At 41.2% G+C, this 25,183-nt stretch overlaps 2 protein-coding genes across 4 annotated transcripts in view; one reads left to right on the top strand and one right to left on the bottom strand.

The window, feature by feature from the left end:
• LOC311249408 (uncharacterized protein) overlaps positions 1 to 18,842 on the top strand; it is a 50,734-nt gene extending 31,892 nt beyond the window's left edge. For 2 of the 3 annotated variants that reach the window (XM_084340423.1, XM_084340421.1), the window contains 4 exons: positions 821 to 993; positions 3,925 to 4,002; positions 10,685 to 10,748; positions 18,319 to 18,842. In XM_084340423.1, the coding sequence (XP_084196549.1) occupies positions 821 to 993; positions 3,925 to 4,002; positions 10,685 to 10,748; positions 18,319 to 18,332 (329 nt within the window). In that variant the 3' untranslated portion in view covers positions 18,333 to 18,842. Of the gene's footprint in view, positions 1 to 820; positions 994 to 3,924; positions 4,003 to 10,684; positions 10,765 to 18,318 lie in introns of all 3 variants that reach the window. The other variant, XM_084340422.1, reaches the window with a different exon arrangement.
• A 1,128-nt stretch (positions 18,843 to 19,970) lies between these two features.
• On the bottom strand, positions 19,971 to 22,013 carry bhlhe22 (basic helix-loop-helix family, member e22). The gene has a single exon (XM_084340395.1). The coding sequence runs from the start codon at positions 21,769 to 21,771 to the stop codon at positions 20,977 to 20,979; it is 795 nt and encodes a 264-aa protein (XP_084196521.1). The 5' UTR covers positions 21,772 to 22,013; the 3' UTR covers positions 19,971 to 20,976.
• Positions 22,014 to 25,183: the final 3,170 nt, after the last annotated feature.

Genomic DNA, 25,183 nt, shown 5'->3' with positions numbered 1-25,183 from the left:
ATAACAGCACAGTTCACAGCTTACAAGGCCTATTGTTTCACCACACACACGCGTGCACACAAACATGTTGACATGCTCATCTGTCACTAGGAAAACCGCCACAGGCTGTGGCCTTGGCACAAAGACATTCTCTGAGCTGAGTGAAGATGCTTGGAGCCAAGATGCACCCAGTCAAAATGTTAAGAATTTCAGATGCCAGAAGAGACAAGCGCAGGCGTTGAATTGAGGAGAAATGATGTTGAAGCGACTTCAACACTGCAGATATATATTACGGAGATGCTTTGCTTGTTTCTGACAGCTATGTTTTCTCTCTGGTTACAGCTTTGAAATCGTAAAGGAAAAAAAAAATGCTGAAATTTAAAAACATTAATTTTTAGCTCTTTAACAATACTCTTTTACACTTTTTTTTTACACTCTGACAATGCCTGCCAAAAACCCTTGCTGCCTCTAAAATTAAATCTCCAAAAGAGAAATGCAGAGCTGGTAAGCCACCATGAGAACAGGGTGTGGTCAAGAAGGATTGTTTACTTCTAAGCAGGAGCTGTAAGTAGGCATTATTATCATTATTTTGCATCTGCATTCGTTCAAGAAACAGCTGTTGAATTTTGAGCGAGATTTAAAGTGGCAGGGCCTGGAGTTGTTCTTGTTCATTCAGCTAACTTAGCCTTGACATAATGGCTTCTGGCAGAGTTTTGTGCTGAACTCAACATCTGTGACAACCGTCAGCACCACTGACCAGTCCCCCCCTCCCCACTCTCTCTTTCTCTTCTGTGTTTACATATTTCTCTCCGTGTGTCCTCCATCTTTCCCTGCCTTCCAGGATTGCCCAGTTTGGGGGTTAAGACCGACTCAGAAAAAGCGGGAAAAATGGGAACCTCTGATGCCACTAGATCAGTTTCTTCTGCCAGTACCCATCTCCATCACTGCCACATCAGCTGGTCCCAAGGTTGTGAGGTCATGCAAACATCTGGCCCCTCCGCCATGTTTTCTAAGGTCAGTGGGTAGCATCTGTTTATGGACCCCGCCACCTTCGGTGCCTCTGACGAAGACAATCATGCTGAGATAACCAGACAAAACGCTTTGATTAGTCATAAGTGTTGACAAGCTGGAAATCTGATGCAAGTAAACCGGCTATAGAAGTTAAAGCCATTGTTTTTTTTCCCAACGATAGAAATATTAATAATAAGAAAAACTGCCAAACTTTAAAATAACAAAATCCTCTTACCAGTGTTGTTAAATGATAAAAATCTAAATTTGTATAGAATTACCATCAATAAATCCCATGAAAGACCAAAACCAACAATGAATTGATCCTACTGAAACTGCCCCCTGCTATAAATACTCACTGGTGCCTGTGTGTGTATTAATCCACAGCTGAAAATAGTCCCCCCGCCCAGAGAAGAAGCTCACTGAATGACTGTCATGTGAAATACATAAGCATGCCTTATGTTATCAGTCTGTCATGTGAGAAAAAGAGAGCAGATAATATCATATTTACCAATAAAAAGCAGGCATGACTAAGAGACTTTGTTAAGAAATCTGATGCACGCGTTATGGGAGCGTTTAATACTGAATATAAAGATGGATGGAAATTGTTGTAAGACAGAGAGGATTCAGAAAAACCTGATTTGCTGTTCTCAGGTAAGGGTCCTGTTTCCATGTACACAAATAAAATGAATGAAACTACTTACAGTATCTGTAGCCTGTCCTTGTAATTATAGTCGTCAGTATGAACAGGTGGGCTTGGGGCAGACAATCACAGGCAGCGTACTATGGCTGGGCCTAATGATTACTTTCATTGTTAGTTAATCTGTCCATTATTTTTATGATTAGTTGATTTGTTTATAAAATGTCAGAACATTTAATCAGTGTTTTCAAACACCCAAGATGGCGTCCTCAAATGCCTTGTGTTGTCCACAACCCAAAGATAATTAGCTTATTGTCTTAGAGGAGTAGCAAAACCAGAAAATATTCACATTTAAAAAGCTGAAGAGCATGAAAAAATTGCTCCAACAGATTGATCCATTATCAAAATAGTTGGCGATTAATTTAATAGTTAAGAGCTAAACAGTGAATCTATGAATCATTGCAACACTACATGGCAGGCAAGTCCCATTTATTGAGAGATGGACTAAAAATGTTTCTGACTTTGGGACAATAAGAATATTATTATCATTTAAGGCATAAAATGACCAGAATAATTAAGTCACAATTGCAAATACTACTCCAAAGGTTGTTGATTGCAGGATTTCCTCCCTTTTTTGTTAAATGTATCCATTCATTTTTTCCACCTCCTGCACATGACATACATAATGAAGTAGAGGAGCATGTAATCGTTCAGCTGATTTAAAAAACTATAATCAGCTCAATTGGATGAAGTGATGATACAGTGTCTTCTTAATTCTTGTGTTATATGTAGGACTCTATCCGTATCCCTGTCAGTTTTTTTTCCACAAGGACATGAAAGAGTTCACTTGGCTTACTGTAACAACAACAGAACCACTGATGTAGGTGATGCAGGTTTATAAACCAGATGATGTGGTAGCGGGCACCTGTCCCTTTGTGTCTGGTCCCAGTGAAGTTTGAGCAGCAGCCGGTGCTGTGATGTCAGGGGCTCTTAGGGGTCAGGACAGGAATTATTGAACAGAGGGTGGCTGACGGAGGGAGCTGGCACTGGGAGCAAACAGATGTTGCAATCATAAAGAAATACACAACCTCTGAATTAAATATGAAGAGCGGGGGCAGCAAGAATGGAGGTTGATAGCGACTTTGTCTTCGCTTCTTGGCCAATAACAGTAGATTGCTGTGAGTTGAAGCAGCGCTGATTGGTCAGTTGTTGTCGTGACGAGAATCAGGTGAATTATCTCGAATTATGCTGGTTTCTAAAACGGGACTTGGGAGATGCGACCAAAAGCCTTTTAAAAAAAAACTTCTTGCAAGGAGACAGCTGTTCGGAACATACTGTAGATTCATTATTCAGAGGTAGAGGGTCTCTGGACACAGCATGTTATGTCAAAGTGTTTTAAAGCATTTACGCCACAGCAGCTCAGTGATGAAATCTGTAAAAAAGAGAGGAATCTGACAGAATGTCCTCAGAACATTGTTTTACCACAAGTGTTTTGTTTCCCAGTCATTTTTACAGGGCTGCTCACTCATAAGGAATTACAAGTCTGTCTGAATATTTGATGGCAGCAGTAACCATTTCTGTCTTTACTGAGAGAATGAGACAGTTCAAGGTCTTCTCTTCAGATATACATCTGTATGATGTTATTTATACCACCAAGTCCAATCATTTTTAAAATGATTCACGGTAAGTCGTGTATTTCACTGACAAAGCTTACTAATCTAATTTAATGTTTCAAACGTTGTGTGTAATGGCTGCTTATACATTTTTCAAACAATTTTGACCTCTTTGCTGTTGTTGAGTGTGTCATGAATTAATTTTCAGTGACCATATCTGTATCGTTATAGCATTACATTTTTTAATCAAGTAAATTTTCTGGAATATAAACTGTTTTTGGATAAAATAACCAGATGGAAATGTCATCTATTGAATTAAATACCTCTAAAATCTTGAAACATCTTCGCATTAATGTGAAAATAATATTAAATTCTAATATTACCCTTTATACACATGAAAATATAAGTAAAAACAGTCCAAATGTATCATCTTATATATGATCATATCACCCACACATCTTCATTCTTGTTCTACTTCATTGTTGGTACACTGTGAACATATAATCGACCAACACCAATGACTTTCTCAAATAGGTGCCACCTTAAAAAACCTGATGTTTTCTCACCGGAAGAGTGTCCCTGCAGGATAGAAGTTCACTTCTTTGAACAATTTATTATCTTAAAACGTGATGTATTTGAGCCTTAAATCCGCCGCTGCGTATCTCTGTCTGTTTATCTCTAAAGTGGATGGCCTTCTGCCAGCGAGGCCTGGCTCCGAGTGCTGCAGTGTCAACACTGAAGAGTGAGGGCCAGAGGGGTGATGTAAGTATTGATACACTCCTTGAAATCACTTTGTCACCGCCAGAGATACCACACTGCCGGAGCAACACAATGGCAGGAAGATGATTGTGAATTCTTGGCAGAGGGGTGAGGGATGCCATTAAAAAGGCAAATGTGATTAATTTTTAGTGAGAACGCCCTCTTCTTGGTGATTGTCAGCGAGGTCGGGCTAAAGGGATGTGACACTGAAATTACTCTTCCTCCTGGCGTCTAATGTGACTCGTCACTCTGAGGAAATATCTGGGAGACGGGGAGACTGACAAAAACGCTCTCGTCTAATAGACTAACTATTTGTCCGGGGCTCATGCGGCAGATATCTGGCTCAATAGCGCTAAGTGATCTATTGCCTAAACACCACAGATCACTTGTGATTCAACACAAACAAGAGTGTTTTATCTCAAATCGTCGCTGAGGGCTTCATCACATTTGTGTGGATGAGCAATCAGGGAAGCACAGATACAGTTCATTCTCCTCATATTTTGGCCTTTTAACATTCTTTGTGAATTTCCTGTTATGTGTCTGCTGTCAGGTTTTTTTTTTCTTTTTCTTTTTTTAAACCTGTTCGAACGGAGACACCCCCCCCTGTGGAGTGACATTTTCCAGGCGACACTAGTGCAGGTTACACTTTATCTCGACCCCTTCATAAACAGAGAGAGGCTGCAGCACTTCAACCACAGCCTCTGTCTCTTCCTGTAGACGTGCTAACGACAAAAGACAGCTCACAGGTCAGGCTAAAGGTTACGTCTATATCAATTTCATGCAGTTTTAGACATACGCTTTTTACAAAAGTATAATTATTGTTATATGTTGGCTACAACTAATTGAAATACAAATCGTACCAGCGCACTTGTGTTTTAAGAATTTAACTGTTTTGCCACATGATTTAAGTCTTTTGTATGCATTTTTATGCTTCTACATTCATTTGTTATGTATCTCCCAATCCATGCAAGGTTAATTCTTGGATGCTGATGGAGGCAATGATAGCTTTGCTCAAATATTAAAAAAAAAAAAGAAATATACAGTAGGTGTTTTTGGCTTCAAGGATGCACAGTTTGACTTGGCTCACTCAATGTACAGTGTTGGTATAAGCTTGCCACTGTTCGCCTGTTTAGGGGGGCTTTCTCCTCCCTTCAATTCACAGAAAAAACAACAACCTCTGAGCTGGAAACCGATACGTTAAAATTGGCAAGTTACCCTAACCCTAACCTGGTCTAACGGTACAAATATAAACAAGCTGGCAGCTGTTCACTTCTCTTGCGGGAAATTTAGCCATTATTAATCCCAGGGCTCGCCTCGCCACATGCAAAACAAGTTCTTCCCGACATTATTTTGCAGGGGCCATGTCGTAACAACGACAAGTTATCGGCCCCTAATTGGGAAATTTATATATTCGGTTATTGGCTGATAATTAATTTAATAGAGCTGATAATCTTAAGCCAAATTGCGCTCACTGACTTACCAGCGCAGTATCTACACACCTTTACAGTTGGTTTGCAATCTGCCGACAAACACAAAGAAGAAAGAGACAAATGTGGTCGCTGGTGTGGATGTTTTTTATCGGTCATCTTATCGGTATCAGATATGAGAAGCAGATAATTATCGATTATCGGTATCGGCTGAAAAAATCTATATCGTGCATCCTTATTTTAAATGGCTGCTCTTTGAACAGAAACATCCTTCTGAGTGCCGAATCGATTTCAAAAGTCGTTTCAGAAGCCATCAGAGATCACAATTGCTTAATCCTTTCTTGCTTGTAATCTTGGATAAGTCCTTGGCTTGTATCAGGAGATAAGTATCCCACTGCTACAGGCTGGCAGGACAGACTACTGCACACTCTGCTGTAGTTGACTTTGTGAGAAAACTGCTCACGTTCTTGTGTCCCATTACCTCGACCACCTTGAGATAAATGGCTCTTTCTCCACTCTGCCATAAGGTTTTATATCAAACGACATGTGTTTAGTATCTGACTGCAGGTTATATTGTTTCAGCGGAAATAAAACAATCACTTCTGGAGCTGTTTGAGGGCGCCTGCCTGTGGTGTGTAACTACTGCTGGCCAACCTATACACACTGTTTATAGATGTAAGGAAGAGCACAGTGGCAGGTGACAGGTTAACTCTGCTGTGTAAATTCCTGGGCCGTGTATGATGTAGCCTGTGATCCTGCAGTCCTTGATTAGATCTGAGCTAGTAAATATCCTGTGATTAATCAAAAGGGCTTGTTCTGCGTGTAGCGTCCCTGTGTCACCTTCACAGCTGGGGAGCAGGGCCGCCTTGTTTACCACACTCCACCTCCGTCTCAGACCCCATCCTTATTTCATCGCAGCTCACAGAGGGCCAGCATGTAAGGCTCCTGCAAATCCCAGCGCTGTGGACACGGTTTGCATGGTAAAATGAGATGCTGTAGAGGTTTCTTCTCATTATAAAAATGGAAACTGGCATTATTTTGCACAATGTATGTGTCCCACTTAGTTAGTGTGTTATTCTCAATCATGCTATTGTTATTTGAGTTTTCTTTCTAGCAAACTTTGTCTCAAGTTAGCCGGCTAGCTGACGTCGCCAACAACAACGATATCGTCCTGCTTGATGGTTCATTGTGGACATCGTCATATGCCTAATTGGTAATTAATCCACAGCTGAAAATAGTACCCAACAAATTGACTGCTTCCCCATGTTTGAGTAATTTCTGCTAAAATCTAGTGTCTAATTTTTGGGGGAAATTACTAATGTTTTTCCCTTTTTTAAATGAAATTGTTTTTTTCTTTTTAAAGTTTTACATCTTCATCAGGAACAAATGGGCTTGAGGCTCGAGTGCCACAGGAATGGTAGTGAAGTTTGGAAGCATTACGAGACAGACTAAAACATTGTTGGCTTTGGACTTTTTAATAGGATTTGTTGACAATAAGAAATATAGCCTAATGCCAGGCTTATCCTTTAATTACAAAATAATTAGCACTCAAACAGAGAACATCCCCTGGAAGCGGCTTTGCTGCAGGCTCGTTACATCCATGAAACATGTTAAAATGAAGGCCTACATGATAATGGGTGATTGTAGTAATTAATAGACTGAACTAATTACTTTAACCAGTAGAGATTCATTTAATGCTGAAGTGGTGTGTTTGAGCTTGTTCAACTGAAACCAAACCATTTCTAATTAACCAGCCTGCTCTGCTAACATACAGTAGCTGTCACATTCTCTGATAATTGTTTCAGTTAGTTGCTGTTCATTCAAAAACTCCTGTGTGTTTTTTTTTCCTACATCTTCATAGATACTTTTTATCCCCAGGTCAGTTCACTTGGAAAATGCATTCTGATGCCCTGACCTGTCAACACAGTCCTGCCCACAGAGCTGTGATTTAACTGATTGCTGCCCCCCTTTTCCATGATGACCCTTTGATTGTCATCCGAAGAGGGTGTAAGGGACACGCATGTCATGTTAATAAAGACATTACACCGCTTGTATCCCTCCACCATAGACCGAAGTCCGGACCTGTCTGGGAATATAGATCTCTAATTGCTTTTGCGTGGTGGTGCAGCAGAATTGTGCTTCCCAGATGTCACCTCAGCCAAACCAGAGTGCACGTCACTGTCAATAGGCCTGAGAAATCTCCCTAACAAGCTTGCGATTACATAAATCTATAGCCGCTCTGGATATTGCACCAAAGAGATGAAACAACTTTCAAGGAGACTTCATGTTTGATGTTCCAGGGCTTGATTGCATTTTGAAAAAAAAGAGAAACCCACTATATTGAGAACGTGTCCAAACAGTCTAGGTTTGCTAATTTTGTCATAGTCAATTTCATAGCACGGCCGTGAGAACGGGCGGCAATGGAATGAAGTTCCTGAGTGCTTTGCAGAGGGGCGTGAGTGGGTTTGACAGGCCCAGTGAAATATGCTCCGCTGTACCTTTTTCCATTACAGGAGCAGGGACCAAAAATGCAAATGCGGGGTCCTCTCTCGAGAGGTCATTAGAAAAGTGACATATCAAACAACTGGCTTCAAGTGGCAGACCAAATCTAACATTACTGCTACATCAGTGTTTTCATATTTTAATTTGTGATATTATTACTGTGGCTTTTCAAGCTCACTTTTTCAGTAGAGAGCTGTTTTGTTTTGAGCAGCTCTCTGAAGTCATTGTTTAGATTTAGCCTCAGCACTCATGTCTGTGTTTAATATGGCAGAAATCCTTGATCATCAGAATAGTCACCACATCCTAAAAAGAGTGACTGATAGACTGGATCTGTCTCATGGCCTTCTCTGAGGAGGTGATGAATTGGCTTAATGGTGAGTAGACCAGAGAGCCAGGCTGAGGCTGAGGGGGGGTGAGAGGGGGCATTAAATGACATGGTTTTATAGCCTATCAGCATTGTCAAACCCCTGCTGTAATTTCAGCCTCTCTTTTTTTCTGCACCATAAGGCGGGTTGGTTGTTAGGCCCCAAGCTCGGTTAAACACACAACTCTCACATACCTGGTACCTCATGATGGCCATGTGTCACCGCCAGTAGAGACAGTTGACATGTTTATTTAAGTGCTATCTATGAGACCTGACACTGGGGACAAAAAGTTGGACCTTCATAAATTTTACATATGTTTATTTATTTTAATGATTTTTAGTGATGGCATTGTCGGTCTGCTTTAGTCTGGACTGAAATATCTCAACTGGGTCGATTGCCATTAGACTTTGTACAGATATTCACCTGCATTTTTTCTAATGGCTAGTAGGAAGTGACTCCAGTGTTTTCAAAAACTAGTCTGATTGTATGTAAGCTTATGAGGAAATGACCCTACTTCTCACTTGATTTATTACCTCGGTAAATAGTTTCTTCATGAGTTTAAGGTCTTGATCGCTAGTTTCAAGTCCTCTTCAACTCTGCATGATGTTCATTTTGTAAATTATGGTTCCATTTAAAGTAAACTAGAGGATAAATAAATATGGTGTGGCTACCATGTGACTGACATACCAGTACCATGATGTCATATCGGGCCCTCAGTAAGGTCTGATTGGGATATCCTCACCAGCTCCACCCTCTTGTCCAAATATGGTCACTTCTGGTTGCAAAAACCCAAAATGGCCTCAAAGCAGTAGTCAACAAACCAATGGGTGACGTGGCAGTGGGTTTTCAATAAACATTATACCAGCTTAACATCAAAATGCTAGCATTGCCTTTGTTAGATTGTAAGCATGCTAATGTAATGTCATCATTAAGTACAGCCTCACAGAACTGCTAACTTGGCTGTAGACTGTTATATAACATTAGGCAAATAAACATATCCTTAATAAAATCTAGGCATTTGTCCATAACGGTGTGAAGTTACATATAATAAGATCATGTTTATTTGAACCCACTCCAACATGCACACCACAAGCCATAAACAGTGAGACCCATTAGCGTGATACTCTCCTGGTGTATTTACCAGCCTGTTTTCCACACAACTCATTATTTGTGATAAATTAGCAGGTTGATTATAGTGATATGTTCTAATTTGTAAATGAGTGGGGTGCACCTGTCAGTAGGACTCATTTGCTAATAACGAGCATCCACTGAATAAGTAACGACCGCTCTAATTTCAGTTGACTTCATAACCGTCTGGTTTGTATTATCCTGCCAGTTTCTTTTTGCTGCAGATTGATTCCTCCTTTCAAAGCTTGATTATTGTCATTCCTCCTGTATTTAGTTGGTGATCAAACAGGTGAATAGAGCTGAAACTATTAGTTGACTAATTGATCGGTTGATTGACAGAAAATTAACCACTATGTAATCGATTAATTCTTAGTTTTGAAGCAGAAGAGGTTCAAACTTTTCAAATTTGAGGATTTGATGCTTTTTTGTAGCTTATGAAAGTAAACTGAATACCGTTTGGTTCTGGGAACTTATAATAATAGTTCGTCTTTTTATTAGTTTTTTACTGGTTTCTTACATTTTATAGACAAAATGAATCATTAATTGCAGCCCTAAAGGTGAAAATGGTGAAAATACAATGTTCTTTTTTCATGCTGAGGTTATTTTCTTCATCACTTTACTGCAACTCAAATATTCAGTATCCAAAGTTAGAAAATGTTGAAAGGAGACCTATTTGAGCACAATTTTGCATTTATTGAAATCATAAAACCCGAGGGAACAGCAGGAGAAAGGAGCAGCAGGGTGGGCTAACCGGTTCTCCATTAAAAGATACTGCCCTGTAACTTTACAAAGGCCTCACCGTAATACAAGACAAGGGGGTATGTGACCTTCAGCCATTAAACTATCCTGTTAATTGTCTAATGATAAAATGTTTTTATTGTGCGAAAACCCTTTAGTATAATTGAATTTCTCTCTGCTTTTCACTCATTTTATTTTTATTTCTATCTTTTTTCGCTGAGGCTGTGAAACCTCACCATTACCGCTTGTAATGACAGTGTGGGATTGGTTTTCCAGGATTGCTGCTCTAACTAAGCTCTGTCCGTCCATCCACCTCCCCACTCGTCTCCCTGCAAACTTAACATTTAAACCACTCTCATTACAGCACAGATTACAGGGGCCTATTGGTCCTCATTAGCGCCCACTGATCCTTGGCTGGGCCCATGTTCTAACATCTTTTAATTAGCATTCTGGAAATCTAATCAATGTAATAACTCAGAATAATCTCCCCTTTTGCACTTAATTTCTCCCACTCTTTTATTCCAGGGTGTTCTTGGCTCGGAGGCTCAAAGGCGAGTGGAACGTGGTCTTTTTTTTCTGAGGCTGCCAGGTATGTGACACAAGAGGTGAGGAGACCTTGAAGTGCTCGTAGTTGAAGGGCAAACTTAATCACCGAGTAGATTCGACTGCACTCTGTGAACTATGATCCAACAAAATCTACCTAAAGTCACATAATACACGTCTGAAATCTATTAATGGTCATGTTTTGTGGTTGTAGTGCTGGAGAAGCACATGAAAAGCTACATCTACCTGCAAGTGACAGATGCAGACACAGGGCTGTGAGTTTTTCCCTAAATGCACTGTAAAGCCTTCAGTCCGCAGCCAAGCCCTGTGGTGTGATATGAAGTGAAAGCCAAGGCGGGGTTTGGCACTGGACGGCCATTTTGTGTCTGGTCCGATGCATGGTTTCACTGGGTGTCACTTTGGCTACATATCAGAGTCAGCGGTGGCGGCGAGCGAAGCTGCAGGTCTCATTAAAGCGGGTTTACTGCAACAGTTGCAGGATGTGGAGAAAAAACAGGTACAGAGTGAAATTTTAAGACATGTTTACAAAGGTTATGGCATCAAAATTCTAATTATTGATTATTAAATCATAGAGATGCAAGATGTGAAATTTTTTCAGCTAATTTACAATAACTGATAATTACCTTCTACTCCTGGCTGATACTAATATAATTTTACATTTTTGTATTTTAAAAAGAAGTTCATAACCTGTAGTTTTATGCACACCTGAGGGTAAGAAAGGATAAGGTGTCGTGAGCAAAGATGGATGATTTAATATTCCAAAGATCTAATAAGATTTGTTGTGTTAAGACCGACTTTTACCAAATCCTCTCTGAGCCCTTGTGGAATATGTATTGCAAATTTCAAACTTTTTGTCTTCCTCTGAAATTGTCGTCTTCATCTTTGTCTTCGTCGTCTTCTTTTTCTTCTTCATCTTCTTCATCTTCTTCTCCTTCTTCTTCTTCTTTGTCCTTTTCTTCTTCGCATTCTTTGTCTTCTTTTTCTTCATCTTCTCCTCCTCCTTCTATTGGCAGATCGTAAACCAACTTTAAAAGTGGATACTGCCAGCCAGTCTGAGTTGGCTATAATTTAATTTTAGCCCATAAATTACCGATAATACAGATTTCCCATTATCATTATAAATCTCATGCATCCCTGTTAATCATCATGTTAAATGCAGTATCTTGAAAATACAGTGGATGACATCCATTTTATCTGCCCACAATAAAGGACAACTGCTATTAGGCCATGGTGACTTGCATCCATGCGAGAGAAAGCAGTCTCTGCCAGCCTGGTATCCGTACACCTTTGTGTACAGTAAAGTGCTGTTTCTATGCCAGGTATCCAGGGCAGACATTTTGGCGCAGCTTTGGCAGTACAGACAAAGACGCCGGGGTGTGATGGGACACAGACCTGCCATTTCCCAGCAGCACTGGCATGCCTCTCACTGTAGAATGATGAATGGTTGCACACACATGCCACACATTTGCTCATGCACACATATGACACACATACACGTGCAAAAACATACAGGCAACCCTCCTGGTCAGGTCAACCAGGCTTTGGCATTGCATCACACACACACACAGACATACACAAGCACACTCGCACAAAGACAGACAGACGTCCTTACTGTAGCGCTGCATTATTCAGAGCCAGGTGTAGGAGGAAAGGGGAATAAGGTTGTGTTTATTAGCTGCTCCCTTGGTGTTCTCTAAATTGCCTTGTTTGCTCGGCACAAGCACACAAACAGATGCTGTCCTCTCTGCTCTGGGTAATTCTCTGGGTCTCTGGGTATTTAGTGAAAGGCCTACCGTACCGCACACACACAGCCTCATTTGTGCTACGCATACAAACACGCACATCAGACCGGGCTACTTGAAAAACACATTTGCGTGCTAATTTTTGCACTGACATTCAGAAGTACTGTTTGATTCATGCGAAGAAGAAGACATTGTCTCTCCACATAATTGGAGTACCCCATATAGCAAAGCTCACAGTCCCTCACCCTCTCAGCGACACAATTTCACTCTTATTAAGAAAATCTGCATTTAGGAGGGACCAATGCTATCAGTCGAAATTAATCTGCTTTGACTGATCCCTAATGTGACCACAGTCATCGAGTAATTATTGTCTGGATGGCTGTGCACCAGCCTCATAACCACTGTCCGCCTCCTCCTCCTCCCTCCCTTCCCCCTCAAAAGGGCTAGTCTTGGTGTGTGAATCCCTCTGCAGTGGGCTGGTTACAGTGGGTACGGCAGGCATGTCATTTAGCGCTTGATCAGTGAGTCGTGATTAGCCTGCCCTGTATTATTGTGATTAACGTCCACCCGGCGGACGACTGTCCTGTTGTCACCAGTGATACCATCTGAGATGTTGAGACTCCGGGATGCGGGCCAGTGGAAGAACCTGGTAGTATGGCGACACAGAAACCGCTCTCTAAAACGCACACTTCAACTTCTTTCCTGTCAGTCACAAAATCTAATGCATGTAACGAGTGCAGGGCTCTTTCCCTGCACAGCCATGTTTTGTCTGTGTGTCTGCTCGGATTAGCTAACCCACTACCTCTTCTGCAGCCTGCGTGTTGTGTAGCATTTCCATCAGGCCGCATGCCTTATGTCTCCAAATGCACAGAAATCCAGAACCTCATCTTTCCTCCGTTTCCCTCCTTCATCTCACACCTCCTCGACCAACAAAGTCGAGTTGACCGCGGCTGATTATAGTAACGAAGGCAGTCCAACAGAATATGCACATTCTCACTGTACGTCAAATTAGATCACAGCAAGGGAGGGGTGGAGGGGGGCGTCGCGCACTGACCCCCGTCTCTTCTCCTCAGACGATCGGTCGCTTACGCAGAGGGAGCTTTTGGAAACAGGCCTGTGGACCAAACTGTGTGTGATGGCTCGCTGCTACAACACACGGGACAAAGGAAGATGTCCATGGTGAAATTAGGAGCTCAGATTAAAAAGAGAACTTGATTCTGGAGAGAGAAAAAAAAGCACCTACTTTAAGAGGAAATAATTGGATTTGGAGTGTTTGTGCTTTATGATTAATTTGGCACTTGAGAAGCAGAGATGAGACTATTTCTGTCTCAGTGCATCAGTATCACACTTTAAAAGCAAGTAAATATAGAGATACAAACTTGTTTTTTAATATTTGTAATGCTGAATCCAAAGATTATTTTTATTGATGTAGCTTTTTGTGCACGAGCCGCTGTGTGTGTGTGTTTCATTCCTTAGTAATTACTCGGCTAAACTCAGACCCCCTTCTCACGGTTCTTGTGCATCCGCCGGTGGAAAAGAGTCAGTTTTGATTACAAAGTAAACGCTGCAGCATCAGACAAGGGGGGGTTACATGCTGATATGCATTCTATCAGGATGATTTATGCAAATTATGCACATTATTCCCGCAGGAATCTCTCTTCTGAAAGTGCCAGGATAAATTGCCGGAAATTAGCCATAAAATTCACTGTGCAGGGAGTGTGAGGTGAAGGCCGCCGCGGAGCCAAGGACATTGGGCCGCCGTGGTTACGCTTGGCCTGGCCTGCCTCCCCCATGCTTGGCATTCATGGCTGTTAAAGACCTCTGCTCAGACAGATACACTGAAGCCTCGAGTAGCACTCAGCACATCAGGAAGATCAGCCAAGCAAGTGTTACACTAACGGCCTGGGTTTCATGCTCTAGTAACATGACAGATTTTCAACAGAGGGAAGCAGATCGTCTGTTTTTGCTTTCTTTTTTACTTTTTAGATCGGAATCCGTTTTGTAATTTTACATTCCTAGAAAGGAGGTGATTGTAATTCAGTTTCAGTGTTTGGATTGTTTTTGTCTTGAATATGAATATTTTTATGCCTTTGTTTACAATATATTTAACCTTGTTTGTGCTGCATCCTAATCTTCAGATTATAATCTAATCAGAAATCTGTCCGGCAATCAGGTGATGAACAGTTGTTTGATCAACACATAAACAAGTAGCCGCCACTATCAGAACACACAGTCCTGGCTTGTGGATAGCTTTAAACACAACTCTCCATTGGTCAGGCCTCTCATTTGTCTCGAGATCACTGAGTGTGTGAGTGTGTGTGTGCGCGAGGGAAACAAAGAGAAAGTGTGTGTGTGTATGAAATGAGCAGTGAGTGATTCACGCTGTTATTGTGTCATCCTCATGTCTTTATTTCAATCTGGAAGCCAGAGTTAATGAATATCAGAGAGTGGAGATGAAATCCACCTCGCTTTAGCTTTAATGAACCCTGAGAGGGTCCGGATCTGCATATTGATCAGGACAAGTGATCCCTGTCTCTCTGTCTCACACACAAGAACACACACATGCACACACAGACATAGAAGCGATGCAGAGATTCCAGTAAGCCCAGATAAAATTTGGCTATGTTTTTATCTTTTAACATAGTTTTCATTACCTTTTTACAGCCTTGACTGTGTGTGAAGTTGCATGCTGTTTTTGCCTGTTCATGTGATCCAGAGATGCTGCCATAGGTCACTGTGCGCTCTGCATCAGCTCTCATCACACAGTGGCACATTATTTGGATGTTAAGGTCACAGTAATGTAAAGTTCACGGCTGTCTTGGGCGCCTTGGGCGTGTATCAACGATAATAGGCAAACACTTATTGTTGTGTTGCTGTAACAATATTAATTTAGCTGTTAATTTAATGATCTGATGGAAAAATAACATTTTTTTAATTTGCATTTTTTTAATTTCTATAGATTTTGATCCTGGCGTGTTAAGGAATTTTCCCACCAGTTTAAGAAACCAGATAAAAAAAAAAACCTGATTTAAGCAACAGCACCTTAAAATGTCGACAAACAAGGGAATTGTCGCCCGACAGCATTCGCGATTTGATTTGTGTGGTGCAAATATTTGCACAACGAAAGCACTCCAGTGCACCTGTTTTTGTTTGCTCAAATCCAGAGTGAATTGTTGTTGTGAGAGAAAAAAAAAAAACACAACCTGCGCAGCAACAGAGCCCTCTCTGTCCAAAACAACACCACAAATTACTGTGCTCTGCCATGACACAATTTAATCCCCCGCGGAATAAAAGAACATCAGATTACGGCACAAAAACAGAGCCATCGGTAAACAGGGATTAGGGGATTGGGACTGTAATCTGATTAATATGGAGGCAGTTTGAATATTAGAGATGTTACTCAACAATTGTATTCCAGATGAGAGGATAATCACACATTGCTACGTCATTTATTGTACCCTGTTAGAGCTTTCAGAGCTAAACACGCCACCATATGTTTACCTGACCTCAAGGCTGCCTCACAGAAAAAAAACATTCCCACTATAATGAATTAGAAGCTCATTAGGCAAACATACAGAAAGAAATGTACAGGAAGTTTTATTGAGTGTAGTTACTGTTCCAAGATAGTTTGTACTGAATGAGCTTTTACAGACTCTTGATGAATAATTAAATTGAAGTTCAGAGATTTTCTTTAATAGATTATAGCCGGTTTGGTCTTTCAGCACTGTATCTCTAAATGCACACAGTGAGAACATTACTATGTATAATGAAGATTTTTCATGTCTTGTTTGAAAGGTTAATGTAGGCCTTACAATGTAATGTTTTACACATGATAAAGATGATTCTGGCCTACATTTTGTCCATTAATTTCTGATAATGGACAACTCGTTGGGCACTGTCCCTTACGTAGTAGCTTAATTCAGAAAGGTCTACTCTATTTTCTTGATTTCTTTTTAGGGGAAACTCTAATTTACATTGCTGCATTACTTCTCTCTCGACTACCATGACTAGTGGTCTTTGGCTTTTCTACATCAGGTCAAATTAATAAAAAAAATAGTGTCACAAAGGTTGCAGCCACAGGGCTCGGTCGTGTCAGGCGTACAAAAATATGTGACAGAGTTTTGAAAATGGAGCTCGAAAGATTGGATAATATGAGACGATACAAATGCATATGAGTGAGGGAGGTGGGGTGTGATCAGCACTTCACCTTTCTGAAAATGTAAGTATAGAGAAATACAGTTAACCAAGTGCCTTGAACTGCATCAGGTTGTCAAATACAAGTTGAAGTTGTTGTATGTAGGAGCCTCTTCTATTTGCTTCTCTGTTATAATCAACTCCAAAATGCTATAAATCACAAAACTCCAAGGCACACTCTTTTAAGCCATCAAAAAGCCTTAGAAAACCTTAACGGTTTAAAGGAGAGTGACGTGGAGTTCCCTTGGGATTTTTGTATCCCTATCCAAAGAGCATCCCTAACAAACTAAATTTCGGTCCGGGAAGTGTTCCTACTCCTACATTTCTTTGATTTACTCAACCCAAAAAGCCACTTCCCGTGCAGACTGTAGAATATATAATGAGGAATTCTGCAAGTTGGACAGTTGAGATATTATTTTTCTTGAGGAGGGATAGAAAATCAAAGTTTTTTTTCCTTTCTTTCATTGATTAAAAAGAACCTCAGTCTTGATAAAACCTTAAGACATGACCGCTCAAATGTGGGAAAAATTGCATCTACTTCTTGCACTTTAACAGCTCATGGTTCGTACAAGTACTGGATTTAACGTATCCAGAGTTGAGCCCTGTAGTTTTGCAGTTTTATTAGCCTGCATTTTGTGTGCACAACACAAAGACAACATTATGCATTGCTATCAGTATCCTGACAAAAGTGAATTACCACCCAGCAGTTGATTTGGTGCCTCAGCCAGTGCAGCACATATATCTTTATACGCAGTGTATGACACAGCATGGATGAATCCACTGCCATAGTTGGGTTTTTTTTTTAGCCTGTTACTGATATGAAGGGGACATTTCAATTCAATGCTCTTATGTATATTTTGACTTTCATGTTTATCATCCTTAGCATACATCACACCCGTGTTATGAATAGGCACCCTGCTGGCCCTTGATATGGTAAATTGGACATTTTATGGTTTATGAAAAGGGGTGTTTTTTATCTTCCACTTTTATTCATGAGCCCTGAGTCTCGCTGTAAACGCCTTTAAGACAGATTCAGCTTTATTAGACTCATGAATAAAAACGACGGCGCCTATTATGGCTACTGGCTGTGGTTGGTGACCAGTGAAGAAAGCTTGAGCCTCTTGGTTTTGAGACTTGAGTGCTGTATCACTGCCCAGTGTGACCCACCGACATAACGTTTCAGAGACCGTTGTGTGTGTGGACATGACATTTCACCAGCCTGTGCCGAGGATCTAGTAGTTCCCACATCATGAGGACTATGAACGTCTCACTAAAGTCCTTTGATGCTTCACCTGAATGTAGTTGTAACATTTTTCTGCATTTTGAACAGATTTCTTGTGCTGTGGTCTGTTTTTCTTGTGTTCTGCTCTCCTCACGCATATGGCTCTGTCTCAGCCCTGGGGAATTTCCTCTTCTGGGCTAATGTGAATATTAGTATGGGTTAAATGCTCCAGTCATTTGTGCATTAATGCATATTGCATAATTAATGTTTTTTGTGAAGTCTCAGTTACCAACGGCAGTACAGAAAAAAAGAAGACATTTCTGTGTGTTTAAAACTTAAAATATGTGAGGAGATGTTATAGCCAACAGGAACTGCTGACAGGATTTTCATGCCAGAGCTGTTTTGATGTCTCCTGATTATTTCCATTCTTGATTAAGGGGCTGTTCTGTGAAGATTCAAGGCATTCAGGGGTGTGATGGGATTAAACGGGACACTGTAATGACCCTGTTGTCGGAATGGCTCATCATACAGACACAAAGCTGAGATCGGAGACTGGCGAAAAACCAGGAACCACAACACGATGTCATTATTGTTCACGTTTATGAGGAAAAAGAGATAAAGATTGAGCTTTTTTTTTGGTTTAAATTATGAGAAGAACTACTTTGTTTTTAGAAAAATATTTGTTCATATTTATATACAGTCATCTTCAAGTCAGAGTGAAGCATTTGAATTATATTTGCATAAACTTTCTTTCCTAAATTTCTGTGATTTATTGAGATTTTTTTATTGAGTGACTAAAACTCTTCATGTTTCCACATTTGAACTAAAAGGGAGTTTGAGGAAAGGCGCTATTTGCTGTTAGTCCTTTTAGCTTCAGAAAGTGTTGTTATATGCATCTGCAAAATAATATTTAGATGTGTTTTTTTGATAAATCCTCACTGTCTTGAATTTAGATTACTATTTGTTGCCACCAAGCCATGAGTCTGCCTTTACATGAAATGCTTAAGAGTTCAAAATTAAATATAATTTAAAACAAGAGAACGTGAATTCATCTGGTTAGAAAAAAAATTTACGTTTCCTTTCAAATCTGTTGCCTCTCTCCATGGTGCTGAAGTATCCAGAAGCCACACGCTGGCTCCTCTTTTCATGTGACAAAGTGACTAACAGCTCAGTAATAATGCTGCTTTTTATTTGATAATAACAATATCACTCAGATCGTGGCTAAAGCCTTCGTGCGTAATTGGAGATAGTTCCCAGCGTTTGGCCTCAGTGTTCACGTCAGATTCAAAATGTCCAGCTTCACTTCCTGTCTAAATTTTGAAGGTCCACGCATAGTGTCTGCTCTCAGGATCAGGAGTGTTTTCAGACTTTTGCTCGTCAGAATGTTTTTGCTGTGGACAGACGAGTGAGGAGGACAAAGGGCGAGTCGATGGGAGTGCAGCTGATGGCTGCGTTGTGATTAAAGACACCAAATTACGGCAATGAACAGCGTCGTAATTACATTCCTTAATCACATTCTGGAGGTCTAATTGCCTTAACGATGTGTTTCATTACGTGGAGCCAGGTATTACAGTCGACAGTTTTCACACACACTTGTTTTCGAATTAACATATTATCGCACACCGTCATGGAAATTGTTTTAATAATCACAATAATGATCGCCAGTTTGTTTGAGTTTGTTTTGTGTGTGTGTGGTTTTTTTTGTTTTTTTGTTTTTTCTCTTAGTTCGAGGAGGACATCAGGCGTCTTGTTTCTGCCTGAGGCGCTGTTCGCCCAACACGTCTGGCCTCCGCTCCCAAGACCTGGCGTCACTTAAAGCTCAAGAAAGGAAAAGTTAGCGGGTTTTGATGGGAGCAGGAAAAAATACTGAACTGTGTCTCAGTGTGCGTGAGAGTCCGGGGCTGACAAATAAGAGCCACGTCACCCCCAGAAACGATGATCTTATTTTATAGTGAGATAAAACCTTAATAAAATGTCAAATTCAGGTTGAATATTTCAGTGTGTGTTCACCAAATCCAGAATAACAAGTTAAAGGCAGTTCGCTCTGACGCTCAACTTCACACCAGATGAAGAATCAGAAGTGTTTCTGTTGTTCAAAATATTTTAATAAAGCTTTTCAACACTGAAATACATACAAATGGCCCTCTTTGCTCATATAATAACCGAAGTATCTACAGTAATCCACAGCTTGACCTGACAACGCGATTAATGTGAAGACCTCGATCATCTTGTGTGAGACGAAAAGAAACGCAGCAAAAGAAAAAATAAATAAAAATAAAGGCTGCATGTGCAACGCAAGCAGAAATATCCAATATAAATATCCAAATTAATAAATTACAAAAGACACATCGAAACACCTGATCAACCTTCTAAATGTTTCTGAAATTTTATTATATCACAGTGCCCCCAAAAGAGAATTGTAATAGGCGTGCGCAACTATTAACAAGTGTCCGGATTAGCACATAAATATCTGACTGATCTTCTACTTCGTTTAACTTTTCCTTCTTCGTGACATTCCACGTGCTCGATAGAAAAGTTCATGAGGGGCAGGCCTTGAACCAGTCAGCAGACAGCAAAGGTGTGAGGTGAAATGAAAGGAAAGAGGGGGAGGAAAAACACGCATCCAAAAAAAGAAGAAGAAGAAGAAGAGAGGAATAAATAAACGTGGAAGCAGCAGAGAGTGAGGTTGGACTGACGCTCCAGGAAGGTGTCCGTCTATTCAAGTGAAAAAGAGTCGCGGGTTGTCAGGTCAGCCAAATCTCCAAAAGGGTCCACAACAGAGCAAAGTGGTCAACAAACTCACTCAGCCACTCTCACGGGCCTACTGTACTTGTGTTTGGTCTTCACTGCCATTCATACCAGCACTTTAAGGATGATTTATATACACAATCAAGTATTGTTTGAACAAAAAGAAAAGCGCGTTTTGAATGCATTTAGTAAATATTATAAAAGTATTCATCGGCATTACTTCTTTGTCTCTAGTCTACTGACTTCAACAACAGTAGCCTCGCAGGTTTCCCCCCTCTCCCAAAGTGTTCTCAAAAGTGGTGTCTGTTGTCTCATGTGCTTCTTGGTGAATCTTTTGTCAGCCGCAGTTAAGGCTTGTCAGTGCACTGTTTGCAGAGGCTGGAGGCAGCGTTGTTGAATAGGGCACATTTGTCGGGGCAGGAGGACGCAGCCACTCCGGTGGGGAAGGGAGGATATCCAGGCGGCTGCTCGTACGCGCTCAACACGGGGGGAGCTGCGAGGGCAGTGGTGGCCGGTATCGAGGCGGCGGAGATGGCCTGGCCCTGGTTGAGATACGCCACTAGCCGCCTCATCTCCTCCAGAGCCTGCGCCTGCATGAGGATGTAGTTTTTCGCGAGCAGCAAAGTGGCAATTTTGGAGAGTTTCCGCACTGACGGGCTGTGCGCGTAAGGGATGACCGCTCTGAGCTCATCCAGCGCGTCGTTCAGGTCGTGCATCCTCCGTCTTTCTCTGGCATTGATGTTTAGCCTCAGCGTTTTCTGCTCTCTGGTTTTCCCACCTCCTCCTTTTCCCCCGGGCCCCGTCCGAAGCACCATGTCACACCTGCCGTCGCTGTCATCGTCGGGACTGTCGCCGCCGCTGCTCTCCGCCACCGAGGTCCTGTTGGCGCTCTCGCCGAAATTGACGCACAAAGATCCGGTCGGCAGACCCAGTGACCCCGCTCTACCTCCTGCCAGTCCTCCCGGCTGAATCGGGTCTGGGTCGGTCTGGTCAAAGCAGCTGATGGGTGACTGACGATCTCTTGCTGGTAGTTCAATGCCGGCCGATGACCTGAAAGCGTCCATCTTTTTAGTGGACACTGCGCTGAGAGTTTTGTGAAAAATGTCCGCTGCGCCGCCGTTCAAGTTCATCCTCCTGTCCATAACCTGGTGGACTCCGAGTTGCAGGCAGCGGTCGCTTCTGGGAACTCTTGACGCGTCTCTATGAGTTTCTTCCTGTGTTTGTCCTTTTGCGAGTTGAGTTGTGCGTCGGTGGTGAAGTTGCAGGCTGGCCCGACTTGTCAGCTGAGGTGTGGAGACGAGGAGGAGACTCGTGTAATAAGTGCTGCTCTCCCCTGCCTCTCTCTCTCTCGCTCTCTCTCTCTCTCTCTCTCTCTCTGATTCACCTTCACCGGATCTCCACGATGATCCTCGTTACGCACGAGACGCCTGAGTCTCTTTACATCATTATCTCGAGGCGGGTTATTAAAAAGGATTCGCCTATTGGGATAGAGACACCCTCTCCCCCTCTCACTCTCCACCCAATCAGGTTAACGATTTAATTAATGGCATTTAAACGATGACAAACAATACCGCGTGCGCTCCATCTCTGCCTTTGAGTGTGTGTGTGCGCGCGCGTGCGTGTGTGCAAGTGTTTTAGGGAGCCTTCTGATCAGTGATTTGCTCCTGTGACATTCACATGTGTGTGTTTTGAGAGGAAAGTTGTAAACTGTGGCAGCGTTTGTCTGTAGTTGATGTCTCACTTGATATTTGGAGAGTGGGTTTAGTTTCATTCAGCACAGTTTCAATCATTATCAACACGTGTTTAGTGTGTTTTCTCTCTTTCGTCACTATCCGATCAGCTCCCATTTAAAGTATGAGACTAGACCTACACTTGTATTCAGAGGATGACCTGGCTTATTGTCATCAAACTTACCAGGAGACTCTGCCACAGTTGCATTGATGCTTTTCTTCTAAAAAACACAAATAAATCAAAGAATGACATTCTTTGATTTTCTGCTTGAAGGTTTCTAGGTTGAAGTCAAGTGTCCCCCCAAAATGAACATGAACTTCTCGGTTTCACGACTGTATATGTCTCAGTTTCAGTATCAGTTTCCCATTGATGCGTTCCTGCACACTCACCAACACTTACCTGTGCTCATACTGCCATCTACTGGATTATATAGTGGAGTACAGCCATAAAGGAAAGTCAAAAATAATCAGGATCAACAACTAGACTTTATCCAGCTTTCTTTCACCCCTTTGGTGTGCCATCGTTTCTAAAATCACGTTGTATGACAGAAGAAAGTCACAATATTTATCAACACCTTTAGCTTTCCAATTATATTGAGCGTGTCAGTGACAATTATAGAGGAAATGTACGTCTAAATCTTTTAATTTCAAGTCGGTAAAGGTGCACTATGTAGTTTAAGGGGAGACATTTTAATCAGAAGAGAAAGATCTAACTAAATAAACAAACTCTTTGCTTTCATGACTGAATAAACAAACTGACCTTAAAGGACAACACAGTTTCTGTTTAAGTCTTTGTTTATATTTGGCGGACCCTGCCACCTTTCTAGCTTCAAACAGTGTTCTGGGGACCTTATTTTCCTCTGAGAACAGCTTGTTTATTCAGTTATGGGAAAAATAAACATTTCTGAGTTTGTAGTGCCCCTTTAAGAAACCTTAAACAAGCGTGGATTTGAATATTTCACTCTGCATGACGCCTAAATGTTCTGTCCGACTGCATTTTTCCAGTACAGTAAAGGTTTAAATGCATAAAAAGATGCAGTGTATATGTGGTACCTCTACCATATGTCTACTCTTTTTCAAAACACAGTTGTTTTTTAAATTTTCTTTGTTTTTCTTTTATTCATAATGCAATACAAGTCACCAAAGTACTCATATGACATAGCACAGTAAAAAGTAGGGAACTAGTCAAGACAAGTTAAAAAAAAAAAGGAAAATAAAATCGCAAAGCATTTGTATTCTTATTCATACAAATTATACAAGATTATATTATATTCACACTCCACTCAAAAAAAAAAACTAAAATAGTTTGTTTTGTTCATGTTGTCTCTGTGATGTAGCATAAAGGGACTCAACCCATCAAGAAACAACCACTTTTGGACTGTTAATGTTGAAGTTCCTTCAAAAACAGGAAGTCGTATAAACGTGAGGGCTTCAGCAGTCTTGGAACAAGCAGCTGTGTGAAGATCAATTTTCTCGCCGCCAGGCGTGCTGCTCAGCCCGTGACAACAGTTATAATATGATGTCTTCTAACCTGATGATTGATGCCATCACGTGTTACCTCACATTGAACTTGAGACATCAGATTAATAACGGAGAGCTTGCGTTACAAATTGCGGTTTTGCAAGCAGGGAGGGTCTAATGAAAGTCACCTGAGCTGCAGATTAGGTCTCAAGCCCATTCAGAAAGTGTCACATGTGAAATTTGCCTTTTCACATGTGAACTAAAATTTTAATGCACCAAAAGAAAATAATGTTACATGTGAACTGGACACGGTCACAAGTGATTCCCCCCTTCAAATGAATCAGAGATGAATTTGGCACTTAAGAGGTTTATAACAACCACTGTACGAGTGTCTGTGGGCAGTCGAGCTGTCTTTGGTGCTGATAGCTCCACAGTTCACACCTGAGCTACTTCCCATTCCAAACAAGTCTCACCTAAACTCCACAGGTATCTTCACTGTAGCCCTGGGAACCCCACAGTGCACTTATGTGACCACCTCACAGTCCTCCTCAGCTCAGAAACGACACAAAAAGCTGTTTCAGTAATTATCTTCCTCTAGAAGGCATTTGTAGACACCAGCTTCAACACAGTGAGGACAAACATCTCTGTCGACTTCCAAGTTACCATGGCTGGTTACCATGGCATGTCTGCTTCTCATATTAAAGGAACCTTTAGTGGTGACTCCTGCCAATTTCTCCCTCCTCTGAGACCTACCTTGGCAGCTATATATTGTCTAGTTAGAATGGAGCTTTGTCAGAGAGTCTCCTCCAGTATGTCACCACTAAAGATGACAAAGTTTGAGGAAAGAGAGAAGAGTTTTTGTTCAGAATCCGTGTATGTCCTCTGATAACATGAAGATACAGAGTCAGAGAGAAGAGAGAGATTTGAGATATTTCAGTGTAAAAAGCTCCAGTACCATTTTGTAAAACTTTTAATTAACTCAATGTCTGTAGACGTCTTTGTCAGTTTCAACATGTGCTAGTCAGCTGTTCTTCAACTTCTAATCAAACGTTCATGACGTCAGAATAGGTCTGCAATCAGCGATTATTTTCATTATGAATGAATCTGCCAATTATTTTTCAAGATGAATTGATTAATTGTTTAGTCTTTAAAATGTCACAAATGTGAAGTAATGCTGATCACAATTTCCCATAGCCCAAAGTGACGTCTTCATATTGTTTCTTTATGTCCAACCAACAGGCCAAAATCCAAAGACTCTTCATTTACTTAATCTTCTAAAGGCCTTCACAAAGTCATATGATCCAGCTGCTGAATACCCAAAGGTATAAAGGAAGAACACACGCAAATGAACAGAGTTGGCATA

Source organism: Pagrus pagrus (genome assembly GCF_965226575.1).
Source record: "Pagrus pagrus genome assembly, chromosome: 20".
Taxonomy (NCBI): domain Eukaryota; kingdom Metazoa; phylum Chordata; class Actinopteri; order Spariformes; family Sparidae; genus Pagrus; species Pagrus pagrus.
This window is presented reverse-complemented; position numbering and strand designations above follow the sequence as displayed.

Coding starts and splice junctions, on each gene's coding strand:
- bhlhe22 (XM_084340395.1), bottom strand. CDS start 21,771: ATGGACAGGAGGATGAACTTGAACGGCGGCGCAGCGGACATTTTTCAC.